Source organism: Physella acuta, unplaced genomic scaffold, assembly GCF_028476545.2.
Source record: "Physella acuta isolate Inbredline_101_S28 unplaced genomic scaffold, ASM2847654v3 ptg000155l, whole genome shotgun sequence".
In the NCBI taxonomy this organism is placed as follows: domain Eukaryota; kingdom Metazoa; phylum Mollusca; class Gastropoda; family Physidae; genus Physella; species Physella acuta.
The window spans coordinates 523,293-543,364 of record NW_026731674.1 but is presented as its reverse complement, the minus strand read 5'-3'; the positions used below and the strand labels follow the sequence as shown (position 1 = coordinate 543,364).

Below are 20,072 nucleotides of genomic sequence, written 5' to 3'. Positions count from 1 at the left end.
TTTGTCATTCTAAAAATAACCATTACGATGCATAGCAATTAAAAAAAAACCTCTACGGGTAGTACCACTTGGCAAGAGGGGTGTTAAGTTTAAGGCAACTGTATAATGTATTTGCTTAAGAATAATTGATCTAGAAAATATTATACATAAATCTTCACACATAATTACTTTATATATACAGTTTTAATCGTGTAATTAATTTTAAAAAAATTACAATACAGACACAAATACAACTGATGTGGCACCTCTATTTAAATTTACTTATGGGCAAACTGCGTAGTGAGTGGTGGGGAAATTTTGACAAGGTCAACAACGTCATCACGATGAAGTAGTAGTATTATGACAGTTTGGGCGTAGTGATTACGATTACAAATTATATGAAACAGTTACAACCCCCCCCCCCCATGGATTCTCTGTAAAAAAAAGTTTTGTCACAATACCACTGCTACTGTTTTAAATCTATTTCTGAATCAGTATATATGTGTAATTGAATATGTATGTTTAGAACAGTCATCTAAAAACTCTGACGCTATGTTCACTCTGAGTTGGTTATCTTTCACTCCCCCCCCCCCCCCACACACACACCTCACCACCACAATTGTGTAGAGCGACATTAATGTCACACCTAGGTGTACACTGGATTGGATAATTGACCTAACCCAACCCGAACTGATCTGTTCGGAAAAACGCGTAACGATGTACCAAAGTACCGTGCCGCCAGAATCATAGCTTTTGGAACAGGTAAAACTCTGTGAATATTGTTTTTGCAAATACCAGTAAAAAGGTGTGTGATCAATACAGTGATCGAGCCCATACCTGATCACTATGTTAAAAAATGATCTTTTAAGAACACAAAAGCAGTAGTTAATGAAAAGATGTGTGATCTGAACTAAAACCGATAATTTGGTTAAATGTATGCTATTATTCCGAATGCTTTTCTATTTTATTTAAAGCGTGTTTTTATACCAACTCTGATTTAAAAAACTTTCATTATGCTGTAATACTTTAGCTTACTTTATGATAACAATATATTTAATTCTGATTGTAGACCAAAATCTTTTGTAAACACGAATATTGTTAAACAACTTTATGACATTCTTAAGTAATAATTGATTTGTTTTGAAATTTTTAATTACATATGTAGATATATACATATTTATATTAAGAGCGTGATTATTTCCCCTATTTCGCTTGTCTTAATTAATGTCCGAGGAATTATTATGTAAAAATTTTTTTTACAAGAATTACAAAACAGATTGTGTTGCCTTTATTGTTTTTGGTTGTATATATATATATATATATATATATATATATATATATATATATATATATATATATATATATATTTGTTTAGATTAATACATTTTTTTGTTTTGTCGGCCTACATTGTGTGTTTTTTCTTACTTCTACAAGTGCTTCTAACAATTTATTTTACATCATAGCGAAGTAATGACATACATCTAGTAATTATATATATATATATATATATATATATATATATATATATATATATATATATATATATATATATAATACACGTATATAGAACGTGTTCAATATTCGGCGCCTTTTTTTTGCTCATTTCGCTCCCCCTACAACGAAAACCTGGATACGCCTCTGACACACACACACACACACACACACACACATATATATATATATATATATATATATATATATATATATATATATATATATATATACGTATGGGGGGGGGGGCGCCAAATTGAAAGTTCGCCACGGGCGCCGGGAGGTGTCGCTACGCCTCTGTCTAATCTAGATCTAGTCCTAATCAAAGTAGAATAGTTGCGGAGTATTACGGTACTTTCTGTTTATTTCTAGATCTGGGCATCTAGATCTATCTAAACTCAAATACTCAAATACTCAACTAGCAGAGCACTAGTTAGATTAGATCTAATAGTTAAGTATAGACTCCGGTAGATCTAGATTCTAGACTAGATACTAATAGATTAGACATTGCTAGTCTAGTAACTAGATTTGACTGATTTAGATTCTAGATCTAAGTTACTGAATGAGACTTAATCGAAATCGCTTCAATTATTAGTAAGTAATAGTATATTAGGCTAGAATCTAGTTAATTTAATTTATAATAATTTGATTCATCATCATCTGACATCTACTTACTAAAGTAACTAATCTAGAGAATCTAGATCTTAGCATCTATCGTTTTTAGGTAGATTAGAATTAGATCTATTCTAGGTAATCCCTTAGTTTAGCGTCGGTTATTATTCCGGAATCGTATAGGGCAGGAAACAGATTCAACCCTCAAGCATCTACTTTTAGGGTCGATTTTCGCCAATTTTCAAAGTAACAAATATTGACATATTATATATCAATTTTGTTGCTTAACAATCGAGGAATTCAAAAATATAAAAATTAATAGCACTAGACATTTACATCACGTTCAAAATGTAGATTAACCACACTCACTCAACTGAGATTTTTTTTTACATCTAAATGTAGTGAGGTCCAAAAATCCACGAAATTCACAAAATTAACGATATAATTACACAGAAATGTCACTTAGGCATACATTTATTTGTAATTATGTCAAACTTTACAAAATATACCAGTTTATAGCTTATTTCTATAATTATTCTTGAGAGAAAAAAACGACCGCCCTCCCCTTTAAAATTCTGGCTTTTAGAAACACTCTGGGGAAGAAAAAAATAACAGAGTTAAATATAGAAGGTCTATATAAAAAACATAATTAATAAAATATGTCTATATGCCAATTTTTAATATAGTTGCAGCATTTACATGGCTAATTATAATTGTTTAGTACTTTGAACATTAATTTAAAGTTACGACTGTCTGTGGCGTCATTCAAGTGTAGTGTCAGTGTAGGTGAACAGGGTGTTAGGGCCTGATACGATTTCATTAGAATTGGTAATGAACAGAATGTATAATTAGAACTGGCATATAAAAACAATGTTGATAATAGATGCAGTTGTTTTAATGCTACTTATAATAGATCAAAATGACAAACATAATTAAAACCTAAGAATCTGGAAGCGGTGACCTCATTTTACTGACACGGTTGTCAAATAGTAAGTGAATAGATCTAGATTTAGAATCTACGTAATTTTGAAAATACGCTAGTTCTAGAAGCAAAATCACTTTTAAAAACTGAAGTTAGTGATTAGATCTATAATGAAATTGAAATCAACAACTGATATGTAAGTATCTTTTGATTTAAAAAAAAAAATACGCTTAGTTCTAAGAAAAAAAAATTCTATGGTGTACTCGATCCCTATCCCAAAACGTGCCAGCCATATCGCATGCGTAGTCAGCTACTCAGCTGCTTATCAAATCGATGAATTTTAAAATTATATAATAAAAGTAGGTCACCCTAAAAAAAAGAGTAAAATGGCTCCCGTTTTCACGACAGCCGTCACTCGATTCATAATTTACAGAGTTATAAAGTTCTACTTTCTTTTGGCTATAGATTTAAAGAAATATTAATTTGTTATTTCTCATGCGTTCCAACAATTGTACCTAATTTTAATAAACATTAGATTAGTAAGGACTCGATTCTTTTTAGAATTAGCCCTCGACACTATACAGACTATTGCGAAGAAACAGACTCGCGCGAATGTCGTGCCTAGGCTGGTTCAGTGGCGAAGGTTAGAACCCAATTTGCGACGGAAAATTTTTACTTTGAAATAATTACATTATCAATTAATTTCGATTTAAAACAAATGGCTTAAAGTCAAAAGTAAACTAAAATTTAAAAACTTTGTTATTCGCAGTGTACTCAAGATTCTCGTGTTTTAAAGATAAGTCTAGTTTTACTACGTGTGCGTGCATGGTGCGAATACCGATTTTCCACGACAGAAAATCATTAAAAATATAAAAAAAAAGTATCTACGGCAAAATAATAATTATATTTTACAGAATTAAATAGATTTAACTTAACTGTTATTTAAATACATGCTTCGGAGTAAAAAAAATACAATTTTATATCCGTAAAAAATTAACTGAAATTCCCGCTTTCAGCGACGCCGATGTGTCGTAATTTTCGGCAGTCATTTTGTTCAAATTAAAGTAAAAAAACGCATTCAAATATACTTTTTTTTACTTTCATAATTTACAGCAATCATTTCTAATGAAAAATCCATAAAAAAATAATAGTTATTTTTACAAAATATTATTTCTTACCTCATTAGTGCAGTACACGTACTTTCCAAGTAGATCCATTCCGTCTAGATTTGCATACTTCGCATCCTTCGCCGCGACACAAAATGTCATAAAAAACGAATTCCACAAAAATGTTGCTAACGAAGCTTGTAAAAACCTTGCTCTATTTATCAGTATAAACAAAATCCCCGAACGATGTCTAGTTAGAAAGTTTATGAACGGCGAAGACCGAATATGCATTTTGCGGTACCAATCTGTTTCCTGCCATAGCAGTAAAAAACAGTAAAACAATGTCAAAGTCTGTCACACACTTCCGGAATTCACCGGAAGTACTGTAAACCATACTTTATTTGGCGTCATCTTTTATTTTTATACAGAATATTTAAAATTTGGATAGATTTATTTTTGTAATCATTTTTACATTTTGTAATTATTTTTACTATTTTCGTAATCTAGATTTTTTTTAACTTGGCCTAGCAGCTAGATATCTAGCTAGATCTAGATCTAATTAATTAATGGTCGCAAATCCGCTGCAAGCCAAAAACATTAAATTATTACATTTGACTTCATTATTTATATTTATATTAATATATGTTTTTTTTTAGATCAACTAATTTAAAACTTCTATTAGATCTATATTTATTCTTGTTTCCTTTTTTCGATTAAACTTAAAAAAAAATTAAAACATTAATTTACTACAATCGACTTTCAATTTATTTATATTTTAATGGTCAAATAAACGATAGTTTACCGTAACTCTATTTACCGAAACTCAACAAACATTACCCGATAATTTCCGACGCTAAACTAAGGGATTACCCTATTCTAGATCTAGATCTAGTACGTAAAATCGCAACTAGACTCTAGTAATGTGAAAAACAGGTGACTCCTTAAATTTTAACAGGCCCCCTAATTTTTTAGTAATTATTTCACATTTTGAGGAGGATTTATTTTATGTTTTGAATAATACAAAAATGGGTTTAATTTCTTGTTTAATTTCTATTTGTATGGAAGGTAATCTATCGACAGTTTCGACACTATCGTTTCAGGTACGTAAAATCGCCCGCGACTTGTAATGTGAAAAACAGGTGACTCCTTAAATTTGAATAATTATTTCACATTTTGAGGAGGATTTATGTTTTTTAAAATACAAAAATGTTTTCTTGTTTCATTTATGTATCTGTTTTCAAACAATTGAATTACAACTTTTCAGTAATAAATGAAGACTAGCGATGTTTCCAACAGATGCAACCATGCTCATTTACTATAGCAGCCATCTTGTTAAAGTTTTATTTTAATAATCTTATAGCGCGAGATTCAGAGGGAAGCCACTCTATTTTACAAATGGCTGCTGTTTATATAGCAAATCTTGCTCGCAAACACTGCTGTTAATTTCTGGCCTATTTTGATATATTTAGCCATTGATTTAGGTTTATTATTCATTTATTATAATATTTGACACAAACTTATCACAATAGACTTCTATTAAAGCATTGACAATGAGTTAACGTTTTTGTACATTAATAGCCGCGGTCAATTTTACGTACCCAAAACGATAATTACCGTATGGAAATGTATTGATGTTTGCTATTAAATACGATTGTCTTGTTTTAAAATACAAAGCATGCGTTTTTTTTAAAATTCTGGCCTTTGAACAATTTAAAATTTTAATTGACTGACAATAATAAACATCAGTTCAAGAATTATTATTATGAGATGCAATTTTTATACATTAAGAAAGTTCCTATTTTTATAGAGCTATAGGCCTAACTACATATGTTTATTTAAATATTAGTTAGAGTTAATTGTTATTGTTTGTTTGCTATTTTCATTTCATATTGTCATGTTTGTTTTTTTTCCCTTTAATTAGTGATTTAATCAAATGACGTCACATGAATTTGTATTAAACACCAATATAATTTACCAAATTAAAGTCATTTAGATCTATTCTTCAGGCTAAAGGTCGCTAAAGTCTCAATGCAATAGTGCGTGTTTTGATTTTTTTTTTAATTACGCAGTATCTATTTTGTTTAACATTAGCCTAATGACAAATGACGTCACGCCGCGAACTTGGTGACGTTGTGCTTAGTGGGAGATGAAACAGCGGGGTTGTGGTATTCAAATGTAACTAATTAAACTTTAAACCTATTTTCATAAACACAATAATCTTAATTCAGTGTAGGCCTAATACTAATGTCTACAGACAAAATAAACAACTAGGCGCTATTTTGTAACAGTTTGACGTAGATTCTAGAAACAAACCAAAAGTGCTTTGTTACTCCACAGCCATTCTACACTAATACTATAGGGCTATATGTAATTTTGTATTCCTACATATAGAATTTGAGATTTTTTTAGTGACGATCCTCCTTGCGATAAATCTCTTTTTTTTGTGTCTGTAGCCACCTTCCTTTGCTTGCGTATCGTTTAGATTAGGCCTATATTTTAATAATTGAAATAAATATTTTACACATTTAAAAGAGATGTTTATTAAATTAATTAATAGATTGCATAAGACATAATAACTTTAGTTTTAATTAACTTTATTATTGGCATCCAGATCTAGAATCTAGATTTAGGTCTACTTACAGTAATTAATATAAAGTAAAGTAGAGAGTACAAAAAAATAATTATAGTACATTATATATTACCTTAGGCCTATATACAATACGAGCCGACCCGCAGCGCATCATACGCCGCTATTTAGTTGTTTTATTTTCTACTTTTCAGTAATTCATAATTTGTGAATTCGACAGTACCAATGCTGCCACTGAAAATATTTGCTTTAAAACACTAACCCCCCCCCCCCCTTTCCCATAACACCGACCCTACACCACCCCCCCCCCCCCCCGTAAAAGCAGCCTCCTCTTAGTTATTTCTTAGTTACCTCCTGTAAGTTTAAAATCGAACTAATTTATCTGCCCCTAATAGAAACCCGGCTCTACGGCTCTACGATTTGTAAACATTTAGCTTTGTAAACATTTAGCGTGACCACAACTCACCAGACAATGTGGGGTGGGGTGGTAGTGATATTGATAGTGATAGAGAGAAAGAGAGGGGACTGCAAGGAGGCGCTTGCAGCTTGTTTTCTAACGGCACCCAGAAGAGAATTATATATATAGATTATTAAATATAAAATTATATAGGGTTACAAAGAAATGTTTGGATTTTATGCTGGCTATGGCATTAACAATTTGAGGGCTGTGTGGACATACGAGTGACACACAGGGCTTCTGTGCCCTGGAGATAGCCAGTCGCTCTTCCCCAACACAATTATTTCATATCGAAGACTAAACCCAAATGCATATATTGATGGATGAGAAAGGAATAACAGTTACATTTTACTGAGTTTTAATTCAGAAACAACAAATTTGCCTCTGTGGGTAGCTACTCAAATAATGAGTGTCAGCGCCTGTTCTTAATTTCACTACAGATTATTCTAAAATATGTATGACGTATGAAATCCAAATCACATAAGTGACTAACATTTACTTGCGATAGCATTGTAATGTTTATTTAGACCTGAGAAAATATCCATTCCACCAAAGTTTATTGAGTACTGAAAAAACTGTTTATTGCATTTACGTGAATCTACACAATGCTATTGTCATGCCTATTGATGTTGTATGTCATGCCACTGATGTTGTATGTCATGCCACTGATGTATGTCGTGCTACTGATGTTGTATGTCATGCCACTGATGTATGTCATGCCACTGATGTATGTCATGCCACTGATGTTGTATGTCATGCCACTGAGGTTGTCTGTCATGCCACTGATGTATGTCATGCCACTGATGTATGTCATGCCACTGATGTTGTATGTCATGCCACTAATGTTGTATGTCATGCTACTGATGTTGTATGTCATGCCACTGATGTTGTATGTCATGCCACTGATGTTGTATGTCATGCCACTGTTGTATGTCATGCCACTGATGTTGTATGTCATGCCACTGAGGTTGTCTGTCATGCCACTGATGTATGTCATGCCACTGATGTATGTCATGCCACTGATGTTGTATGTCATGCCACTAATGTTGTATGTCATGCTACTGATGTTGTATGTCATGCCACTGATGTTGTATGTCATGCCACTGATGTTGTATGTCATGCCACTGTTGTATGTCATGCCACTGATGTTGTATGTCATGCCACTGATGTTGTATGTCATGCCACTGATGTTGTATGTCATGCCACTGATGTATGTCATGCCACTGATGTTGTATGTCATGCCACTGTTGTATGTCATGCTACTGATGTTGTATGTCATGCCACTGATGTTGTATGTCATGCCACTGATGTTGTATGTCATGCCACTGATGTATGTCATGCCACTGATGTATGTCATGCCACTGATGTTGTATGTCATGCCACTGATGTTGTATGTCATGCCACTGATGTTGTATGTCATGCCACTGATGTTGTATGTCATGCTACTGATGTATGTCATGCCACTGATGTTGTATCTCATACTACTGATGTTGTATGTCATGCCACTGATGTTGTATGTCATGCTACTGATGTTGTATGTCATGCTATTGATGTTGTATGTCATGCCACTGATGTATGTCATGCCACTGTTGTATGTCATGCCACTGATGTTGTATCTCATACTACTGATGTTGTATGTCATGCTACTGATGTTGTATGTCATGCCACTGATGTATGTCATGCCACTGATGTTGTATGTCATGCCACTGATGTATGTCATGCCACTGATGTATGTCATGCCACTGATGTATGTCATGCCACTGATGTTGTATGTCATGCCACTGATGTATGTCATGCCACTGATGTATGTCATGCTACTGATGTTGTATGTCATGCCACTAATGTTGTATGTCATGCTACTGATGTTGTATGTCATGCCACTGATGTATGTCATGCCACTGATGTATGTCATGCCACTGATGTTGTATGTCATGCCACTGATGTTGTATGTCATGCTACTGATGTTGTATGTCATGCCACTGATGTATGTCATGCCACTGATGTATGTCATGCCACTAATGTTGTATGTCATGCCACTGATGTTGTATGTCATGCCACTGATGTTGTATGTCATGCCACTGTTGTATGTCATGCCACTGATGTTGTATGTCATGCCACTGATGTTGTATGTCATGCTACTGATGTTGTATGTCATGCCACTGATGTATGTCATGCTACTGATGTTGTATGTCATGCCACTGATGTTGTATGTCATGCTACTGATGTTGTATGTCATGCCACTGATGTATGTCATGCTACTGATGTTGTATGTCATGCCACTGATGTTGTATGTCATGCTACTGATGTATGTCATGCCACTGATGTTGTATGTCATGCTACTGATGTATGTCATGCCACTGATGTATGTCATGCCACTGATGTATGTCATGCCACTGATGTTGTATGTCATGCCACTGATGTTGTATGTCATGCTACTGATGTTGTATGTCATGCCACTGATGTTGTATGTCATGCCACTGATGTTGTATGTCATGCTACTCATGTTGTATGTCATGCCACTGATGTTGTATGTCATGCCACTGATGTTGTATGTCATGCTACTGATGTTGTATGTCATGCCACTGATGTATGTCATGCCACTGATGTATGTCATGCCACTGATGTTGTATGTCATGCCATTGATGTCTTTCAGAAGATGATCTTATCACAGATGGCAGCTGTGGAACACAACTATGGGCGCCAGCTTGCCAAACCACTTCACATTCAGCAGCTTGAAGCAGCCTTAAATTTGGAACCCTTCATGAAATATGTTGAAGCCGTGGTTTGTGAAAATATTGAGAGTTTGTAAGTTGATTAAAAAAAAAACATGTACCCCTGTTGTTGTAAGACCCCATGTACCCCAATGTAGACCCCATGTACCCCTGTTGTTGTTAGACCCCATGTACCCCAATGTAGACCCCCATGTACCCCTGTTGTTAGACCCCATGTACCCCAATGTAGACCCCATGTACCCCAGTTGTTGTTAGACCCCATGTACCCCAGTTGTTGTTAGACCCCATGTACCCCTGTTCTTAGACCCCATGTACACCTGTTGTTGTTAGACCCCATGTACCCCAATGTAGACCCCATATACCCCTGTTGTTAGACCCCATGTACCCCTGTTCTTAGACCCCATGTACCCCTGTTGTTGTTAGACCCCATGTACACCTGTTGTTGTTAGACCCCATGTACCCCTGTTGTTAGACCCCATGTACCCCTGTTGTTGTTAGACCCCATGTACCCCTGTTGTTAGACCCCATGTACCCCTGTTGTTAGACCCCATGTACCCCTGTTGTTAGACCCCATGTACCCCTGTTGTTAGACCCCATGTACCCCTGTTGTTGTTAGACCCCATGTACGCCTGTTGTTAGACCCCATGTACCCCTGTTGTTAGACCCCATGTACCCCTGTTGTTGTTAGACCCCATGTACCCCTGTTGTTAGACCCCATGTACCCCTGTTGTTGTTAGACCCCATGTACCCCAATGTAGACCCCATATACCCCTGTTGTTGTTAGACCCCATGTACCCCAATGTAGATCCCATGTACCCCTGTTGTTGTTAGACCCCATGTACCCCTGTTGTTGTTAGACCCCATGTACCCCTGTTGTTGTTAGACCCCATGTACCCCTGTTGTTGTTAGACCCCATGTACCCCTGTTGTTGTTAGACCCCATGTTCCCCTGTTGTTGTTAGACCCCATGTACCCCAATGTAGACCCCATGTACCCCTGTTGTTATACCCCATATACCCCTGTTGTTGTTAGACCCCATGTACCCCTGTTGTTAGACCCCATGTACCCCAATGTAGACCCCATGTACCCCTGTTGTTGTTAGACCTCATATACCCCTGTTGTTGTTAGACCCCATGTACCTCTGTTGTTAGACCCCATGTACCCCTGTTGTTCTTAGACCCCATGTACCCCTGTTGTTCTTAGACCCCATGTACCCCTGTTGTTAGACCCCATGTACCCCTGTTGTTAGACCCCATGTACCCCTGTTGTTAGACCCCATGTACCCCTGTTGTTAGACCCCATGTACCCCTGTTGTTAGACCCCATGTACCCCTGTTGTTAGACCCCATGTACCCCTGTTGTTAGACCCCATGTACCCCTGTTGTTAGACCCCATGTACCCCTGTTGTTAGACCCCATGTACCCCTGTTGTTGTTAGACCCCATGTACCCCTGTTGTTGTTAGACCCCATGTACCCCTGTTGTTGTTAGACCCCATGTACCCCTGTTGTTGTTAGACCCCATGTACCCCTGTTGTTAGACCCCATGTACCCCTGTTGTTGTTAGACCCCATGTACCCCTGTTGTTAGACCCCATGTACCCCTGTTGTTAGACCCCATGTACCCCTGTTGTTAGAGCCCATGTACCTCTGTTGTTAGAGCCCATGTACCCCTAACTGTGCTGAATGTTTTGACCACCACCAGGGATGAAAGTGACTCATCAGTTACAGATGTCTTGAAGTCAAGTCTGAAAGAACATGAGGAGAGTCAGGTTTTTCATGCTATGTCTAACTATGGTGAGTCCGTCCTTTGTATTCTACTGCCATAGGAAGGAGCAAATCTTGTATTGAATGCTTGTATCAACATTTACTTTTTTAGAACGGAAAGCTGATAAGACAAGGCTCTACAATCTAAGTCAAGTCAAGAAAAGTAGAAGATGGCTTAGGGTTTGTACCAGTTTATAGTATGGTAACCTCTCTTAAACAGTAGAAGATAACTTAGGGTTTGTACCAGTTTATAGTATGGTAACCTCTCTTAAACAGTAGAAGATAACTTAGGGTTTGTACCAGTTTATAGTATGGTAACCTCTCTTAAACAGTAGAAGATAACTTAGGGTTTGTACCAGTTTATAGTATGGTAACCTCTCTTAAACAGTAGAAGATAACTTAGGGTTTGTACCAGTTTATAGTAACCTCTAAGTCTTAGATACATCAACAGGAGGCTGACATTAAGATAGATGACAGGAGGCTGACATTAAGATAGATAACAGGAGGCTGACATTAAGATAGATGACAGGAGAGACATTGCCTTAAATGAACCCAGTTCTGTTCCATGTGAAATATGACATGACATATGCTGACAATAAAACTTTTCACTCAGACAATATTACTGAGTGATAGCTCATCATCTGAAGATGATGAGATGCCTCTAAAAATGGAGGATGTACATTTTATGCTGAGACTACAACGCCACAGAAGAAGGCATAGAGCAAGATTTTATCAAGATTCTGAGGTTAGTAGGTGTATCCAATTGTTGCATCCCCCCACCACCCTACATCACCTTGAAACCTCTCTCTCACCCTCCCTCTCCATCGTAACATCCATTTGTGCACATATTACTTGGGTTATATCCATTTGTGCACATATAACTTGGGTTATATCCATTTGTGCACATATTACTTGGGTTATATCCTTATGTGCACAAATTACTTGGGTTATATCCTTATGTGCACATATTACTTGGGTTATATCCTTATGTGCACAAATTACTTGGGTTATAATATATCCATTTGTGCACATATTACTTGGGTTATATCCTTATGTGCACAAATTACTTGGGTTATAATATATCCATTTGTGCACATATTACTTGGGTTATATCCTTATGTGCACAAATTACTTGGGTTATATCCTTATGTGCACATATTACTTGGGTTATATCCTTATGTGCACAAATTACTTGGGTTATATCCATATGTGCACATATTACTTGGGTTATATCCTTATGTGCACATATTACTTGGGTTATATCCTTATGTGCACATATTACTTGGGTTATATCCTTATGTGCACAAATTACTTGGGTTATAATATATCCATTTGTGCACATATTACTTGGGTTATATCCTTATGTGCACAAATTACTTGGGTTATATCCTTATGTGCACATATTACTTGGGTTATATCCTTATGTGCACAAATTACTTGGGTTATATCCTTATGTGCACATATTACTTGGGGTATATCCTTATGTGCACATATTACTTGGGTTATATCCATTTGTGCACAAATTACTTGGGTTATATCCATATGTGCACATATTACTTGGGGTATATCCTTATGTGCACATATTACTTGGGTTATATCCATATGTGCACATATTACTTGGGTTATATCCTTATGTGCACAAATTACTTGGGTTATATCCTTATGTGCACATATTACTTGGGTTATATCCTTATGTGCACAAATTACTTGGGTTATATCCATTTGTGCACAAATTACTTGGGTTATATCCATATGTGCACAAATTACTTGGGTTATATCCTTATGTGCACAAATTACTTGGGTTATATCCTTATGTGCACATATTACTTGGGTTATATCCTTATGTGCACAAATTACTTGGGTTATATCCATTTGTGCACAAATTACTTGGGTTATATCCATATGTGCACAAATTACTTGGGTTATATCCTTATGTGCACAAATTACTTGGGTTATATCCTTATGTGCACAAATTACTTGGGTTATATCCATTTGTGCACAAATTACTTGGGTTATATCCATATGTGCACAAATTACTTGGGTTATATCCTTATGTGCACAAATTACTTGGGTTATATCCTTATGTGCACATATTACTTGGGTTATATCCTTATGTGCACATATTACTTGGGTTATATCCTTATGTGCACATATTACTTGGGTTATATCCTTATGTGCACATATTACTTGGGTTATATCCTTATGTGCACATATTACTTGGGTTATATCCTTATGTGCACATATTACTTGGGTTATATCCTTATGTGCACATATTACTTGGGTTATATCCTTATGTGCACATATTACTTGGGTTATATCCTTATGTGCACAAATTACTTGGGTTATATCCTTATGTGCACAAATTACTTGGGTTATATCCTTATGTGCACATATTACTTGGGTTATATCCTTATGTGCACATATTACTTGGGTTATATCCTTATGTGCACATATTACTTGGGTTATATCCTTATGTGCACAAATTACTTGGGTTATATCCTTATGTGCACATATTACTTGGGTTATATCCTTATGTGCACATATTACTTGGGTTATATCCTTATGTGCACATATTACTTGGGTTATATCCTTATGTGCACAAATTACTTGGGTTATATCCTTATGTGCACATATTACTTGGGTTATATCCTTATGTGCACATATTACTTGGGTTATATCCTTATGTGCACATATTACTTGGGTTATATCCTTATGTGCACAAATTACTTGGGTTATATCCTTATGTGCACATATTACTTGGGTTATATCCTTATGTGCACATATTACTTGGGTTATATCCTTATGTGCACATATTACTTGGGTTATATCCTTATGTGCACATATTACTTGGGTTATATCCTTATGTGCACATATTACTTGGGTTATATCCTTATGTGCACATATTACTTGCTTCACTTACACAATGGGTGTACCCAGATTGCATGTTCCCAGACATTTTTTTATTGATCCAATTTTTTTTATTAAAGTTTCAATTTTTGTATGAGTGTGAAAGAGCTACTTCTGTTTACAACAAAGGGATGTAATGTTAACTTCTGTAATGTTAACATTTCTGTAATGTTAACTTTTCTGTAATGTTAATTTTTCTGTAATGTTAACCTTTCTGTAATGTTAACTTTTCTGTAATGTTTTAACTTTTCTTTAATGTTAACTTTTCTGTAATGTTAACTTTCTTTAATGTTAACTTTTCTGTAACTGGTTGTGTTTTAGCTGCGCCAGTACCAGTACTTGAGCACTGGTCTGTTGTCTCACTATGACAGATATCCAGAACACAGCCTCACCTTTGTTGGACATAGAAAAAAGTTGGCCAAAGAACAGAAAAAACAAAAGGCAAGGGGTCTGTATCCATTTAATTTATCCACTGGATTTAACCAAGTAACTAGTCTAGTTCTTGAAATGTTAGTTCTTTAAAGGACAAAAACTATAGAAGCAAATCCAAAAAGCAGGCTGAAGTTGAGAGTAAATACTATACAAACATTTTTTAAACTGCTATACCTTTTTGTATGCATGCCCTTTATTTCTTGACAGCTAAATTAAAGAAATTAAAGAAAGAAAATAATTTAGAAGATGATGGAGAGGTAACATTTTTCTCATTTCTTAAACTTAGATATGTATAGATAGAGGCAAGGGGAACGCTTGCAGTAGATAATTAAAGGTAGAGAGAAGGGGTAGATAATTAAAGGTAGAGAGAAGGGGAGATAAGTAGAGGTAGAGGGAAGGGGAGATAAGTAGAGGTAGAGCAAAGGGGAGATAAGTAGAGGTAGAGCAAAGGGGAGATAAGTAGAGGGAAGGGGAGATAAGTAGAGGTAGAGGGAAGGGGAGATAAGTAGAGGTAGAGCAAAGGGGAGATAAGTAGAGGTAGAGCAAAGGGGAGATAAGTAGAGGTAGAGGGAAGGGGAGATAAGTAGAGGGAAGGGGAGATAAGTAGAGGTAGAGGGAAGGGGAGATAAGTAGAGGTAGAGCAAAGGGGAGATAAGTAGAGGTAGAGGGAAGGGGAGATAAGTAGAGGGAAGGGGAGATAAGTAGAGGGAAGGGGAGATAGGTAGAGGGAAGGGGAGATAAGTAGAGGTAGAGCAAAGGGTAGATAAGTAGAGGTAGAGGGAAGGGGAGATAAGTAGAGGTAGAAGGAAGGATAGATAAGTAGAGGTAGAGGGAAGGGGAGATAAGTAGAGGTAGAGGGAAGGGGAGATAAGTAGAGGTAGAAGGAAGGATAGATAAGTAGAGGTAGAGGGAAGGGGAGATAAGTAGAGGTAGAGGGAAGGGGAGATAAGTAGAGGTAGAGCAAAGGGGAGATAAGTAGAGGTAGAGGGAAGGGGAGATAAGTAGAGGTAGAGGGAAGGGGAGATAAGTAGAGGTAGAGGTAAGGGGAGATAAGTAGAGGGAAGGGGAGATAGGTAGAGGGAAGGGGAGATAAGTAGAGGTAGAGCAAAGGGTAGATAAGTAGAGGTAGAGGGAAGGGGAGATAAGTAGAGGTAGAAGGAAGGATAGATAAGTAGAGGTAGAGGGAAGGGGAGATAAGTAGAGGTAGAGGGAAGGGGAGATAAGTAGAGGTAGAGGGAAGGGGAGATAAGTAGAGGTAGAGGGAAGGGGTAGATAAGTAGAGGGAAGGGGAGATAAGTAGAGGTAGAGGGAAGGGGAGATAAGTAGAGGTAGAGGGAAGGGGAGATAAGTAGAGGTAGAGGGAAGGGGAGATAAGTAGAGGTAGAGGGAAGGGGAGATAAGTAGAGGTAGAGGGAAGGGGAGATAAGTAGAGGTAGAGGGAAGGGGAGATAAGTAGAGGTAGAGCAAAGGGGAGATAAGTAGAGGTAGAGGGAAGGGGTAGAGGGAAGGGGAGATAAGTAGAGGTAGAGGGAAGGGGTAGATAAGTAGAGGGAAGGGGAGATAAGTAGAGGGAAGGGGAGATAAGTAGAGGGAAGGGGTAGAGGGAAGGGGAGATAAGTAGAGGGAAGGGGAGATAAGTAGAGGTAGAGGGAAGGGGAGATAAGTAGAGGTAGAGGGAAGGGGAGATAAGTAGAGGTAGAGGGAAGGGGTAGAGGGAAGGGGAGATAAGTAGAGGTAGAGGGAAGGGGTAGATAAGTAGAGGGAAGGGGAGATAAGTAGAGGTAGAGGGAAGGGGTAGAGGGAAGGGGAGATAAGTAGAGGGAAGGGGAGATAAGTAGAGGTAGAGGGAAGGGGAGATAAGTAGAGGTAGAGGGAAGGGGTAGATAAGTAGAGGGAAGGGGAGATAAGTAGAGGTAGAGGGAAGGGGTAGAGGGAAGGGGAGATAAGTAGAGGGAAGGGGAGATAAGTAGAGGTAGAGCAAAGGGTAGATAAGTAGAGGTAGAGCAAAGGGGAGATAAGTAGAGGTAGAGGGAAGGGGAGATAAGTAGAGGTAGAGGGAAGGGGAGATAAGTAGAGGTAGAGGGAAGGGGTAGATAAGTAGAGGGAAGGGGAGATAAGTAGAGGTAGAGGGAAGGGGAGATAAGTAGAGGTAGAGGGAAGGGGAGATAAGTAGAGGTAGAGGGAAGGGGTAGAGGTAGAGCAAAGGGGAGATAAGTAGAGGTAGAGGGAAGGGGAGATAAGTAGAGGTAGAGGGAAGGGGAGATAAGTAGAGGTAGAGGGAAGGGGAGATAAGTAGAGGTAGAGGGAAGGGGAGATAAGTAGAGGTAGAGGGAAGGGGAGATAAGTAGAGGTAGAGGGAAGGGGAGATAAGTAGAGGTAGAGGGAAGGGGAGATAAGTAGAGGTAGAGCAAAGGGTAGATAAGTAGAGGTAGAGCAAAGGGTAGATAAGTAGAGGTAGAGGGAAGGGGAGATAAGTAGAGGGAAGGGGAGATAAGTAGAGGTAGAGGGAAGGGGAGATAAGTAGAGGTAGAGGGAAGGGGAGATAAGTAGAGGTAGAGGGAAGGGGAGATAAGTAGAGGTAGAGCAAAGGGGAGATAAGTAGAGGTAGAGGGAAGGGGAGATAAGTAGAGGTAGAGGGAAGGGGAGATAAGTAGAGGTAGAGGGAAGGGGAGATAAGTAGAGGTAGAGGGAAGGGGTAGATAAGTAGAGGGAAGGGGAGATAAGTAGAGGTAGAGGGAAGGGGTAGAGGGAAGGGGAGATAAGTAGAGGTAGAGGGAAGGGGTAGAGGGAAGGGGAGATAAGTAGAGGTAGAGGGAAGGGGAGATAAGTAGAGGTAGAGGGAAGGGGAGATAGGTAGAGGGAAGGGGAGATAAGTAGAGGTAGAGGGAAGGGGAGATAAGTAGAGGTAGAGGGAAGGGGTAGAGGGAAGGGGAGATAAGTAGAGGTAGAGGGAAGGGGTAGATAAGTAGAGGGAAGGGGAGATAAGTAGAGGTAGAGGGAAGGGGTAGAGGGAAGGGGAGATAAGTAGAGGGAAGGGGAGATAAGTAGAGGTAGAGGGAAGGGGAGATAAGTAGAGGTAGAGGGAAGGGGTAGATAAGTAGAGGGAAGGGGAGATAAGTAGAGGTAGAGGGAAGGGGTAGAGGGAAGGGGAGATAAGTAGAGGGAAGGGGAGATAAGTAGAGGTAGAGCAAAGGGTAGATAAGTAGAGGTAGAGCAAAGGGGAGATAAGTAGAGGTAGAGGGAAGGGGAGATAAGTAGAGGTAGAGGGAAGGGGAGATAAGTAGAGGTAGAGGGAAGGGGTAGATAAGTAGAGGGAAGGGGAGATAAGTAGAGGTAGAGGGAAGGGGTAGAGGGAAGGGGAGATAAGTAGGGGAAGAGGGAAGGGGAGATAAGTAGAGGTAGAGGGAAGGGGAGATAAGTAGAGGTAGAGGGAAGGGGTAGAGGGAAGGGGAGATAAGTAGAGGTAGAGGGAAGGGGTAGATAAGTAGAGGGAAGGGGAGATAAGTAGAGGTAGAGGGAAGGGGTAGAGGGAAGGGGAGATAAGTAGAGGGAAGGGGAGATAAGTAGAGGTAGAGGGAAGGGGAGATAAGTAGAGGTAGAGGGAAGGGGTAGATAAGTAGAGGGAAGGGGAGATAAGTAGAGGTAGAGGGAAGGGGTAGAGGGAAGGGGAGATAAGTAGAGGGAAGGGGAGATAAGTAGAGGTAGAGCAAAGGGTAGATAAGTAGAGGTAGAGCAAAGGGGAGATAAGTAGAGGTAGAGGGAAGGGGAGATAAGTAGAGGTAGAGGGAAGGGGAGATAAGTAGAGGTAGAGGGAAGGGGTAGATAAGTAGAGGGAAGGGGAGATAAGTAGAGGTAGAGGGAAGGGGTAGAGGGAAGGGGAGATAAGTAGAGGGAAGGGGAGATAAGTAGAGGTAGAGGGAAGGGGAGATAAGTAGAGGTAGAGGGAAGGGGAGATAAGTAGAGGTAGAGGGAAGGGGTAGAGGTAGAGCAAAGGGGAGATAAGTAGAGGTAGAGGGAAGGGGAGATAAGTAGAGGTAGAGGGAAGGGGAGATAAGTAGAGGTAGAGGGAAGGGGAGATAAGTAGAGGTAGAGGGAAGGGGAGATAAGTAGAGGTAGAGGGAAGGGGAGATAAGTAGAGGTAGAGCAAAGGGTAGATAAGTAGAGGTAGAGGGAAGGGGAGATAAGTAGAGGTAGAGCAAAGGGTAGATAAGTAGAGGTAGAGGGAAGGGGAGATAAGTAGAGGTAGAGGGAAGGGGTAGATAAGTAGAGGGAAGGGGAGATAAGTAGAGGTAGAGGGAAGGGGTAGAGGGAAGGGGAGATAAGTAGGGGTAGAGGGAAGGGGAGATAAGTAGAGGTAGAGGGAAGGGGAGATAAGTAGAGGTAGAGGGAAGGGGTAGAGGGAAGGGGAGATAAGTAGAGGTAGAGGGAAGGGGTAGATAAGTAGAGGGAAGGGGAGATAAGTAGAGGTAGAGGGAAGGGGTAGAGGGAAGGGGAGATAAGTAGAGGGAAGGGGAGATAAGTAGAGGTAGAGGGAAGGGGAGATAAGTAGAGGTAGAGGGAAGGGGTAGATAAGTAGAGGGAAGGGGAGATAAGTAGAGGTAGAGGGAAGGGGTAGAGGGAAGGGGAGATAAGTAGAGGGAAGGGGAGATAAGTAGAGGTAGAGCAAAGGGTAGATAAGTAGAGGTAGAGCAAAGGGGAGATAAGTAGAGGTAGAGGGAAGGGGAGATAAGTAGAGGTAGAGGGAAGGGGAGATAAGTAGAGGTAGAGGGAAGGGGTAGATAAGTAGAGGGAAGGGGAGATAAGTAGAGGTAGAGGGAAGGGGTAGAGGGAAGGGGAGATAAGTAGAGGGAAGGGGAGATAAGTAGAGGTAGAGGGAAGGGGAGATAAGTAGAGGTAGAGGGAAGGGGAGATAAGTAGAGGTAGAGGGAAGGGGTAGAGGTAGAGCAAAGGGGAGATAAGTAGAGGTAGAGGGAAGGGGAGATAAGTAGAGGTAGAGGGAAGGGGAGATAAGTAGAGGTAGAGGGAAGGGGTAGATAAGTAGAGGGAAGGGGAGATAAGTAGAGGTAGAGGGAAGGGGTAGAGGGAA

The 20,072-nt window shown here is 38.8% G+C and overlaps 1 protein-coding gene across 6 annotated transcripts in view; it reads left to right on the top strand.

Moving 5' to 3' along the window:
* Positions 1 to 1,814: 1,814 nt before the first annotated feature.
* The window catches only part of LOC131935696 (chromatin-remodeling ATPase INO80), a 94,889-nt gene continuing 76,631 nt past the window's right edge, over positions 1,815 to 20,072 (top strand). For 2 of the 6 annotated variants that reach the window (XM_059292230.1, XM_059292228.1), the window contains exons 1-7: positions 5,154 to 5,210; positions 9,808 to 9,959; positions 11,586 to 11,677; positions 11,760 to 11,827; positions 12,261 to 12,392; positions 14,876 to 15,002; positions 15,194 to 15,243. In XM_059292230.1, coding sequence (XP_059148213.1) covers positions 5,169 to 5,210; positions 9,808 to 9,959; positions 11,586 to 11,677; positions 11,760 to 11,827; positions 12,261 to 12,392; positions 14,876 to 15,002; positions 15,194 to 15,243 — 663 coding nt within the window. In that variant the 5' untranslated portion in view covers positions 5,154 to 5,168. The other 4 variants (XM_059292232.1, XM_059292233.1, XM_059292231.1 and 1 more) reach the window with 4 other exon arrangements.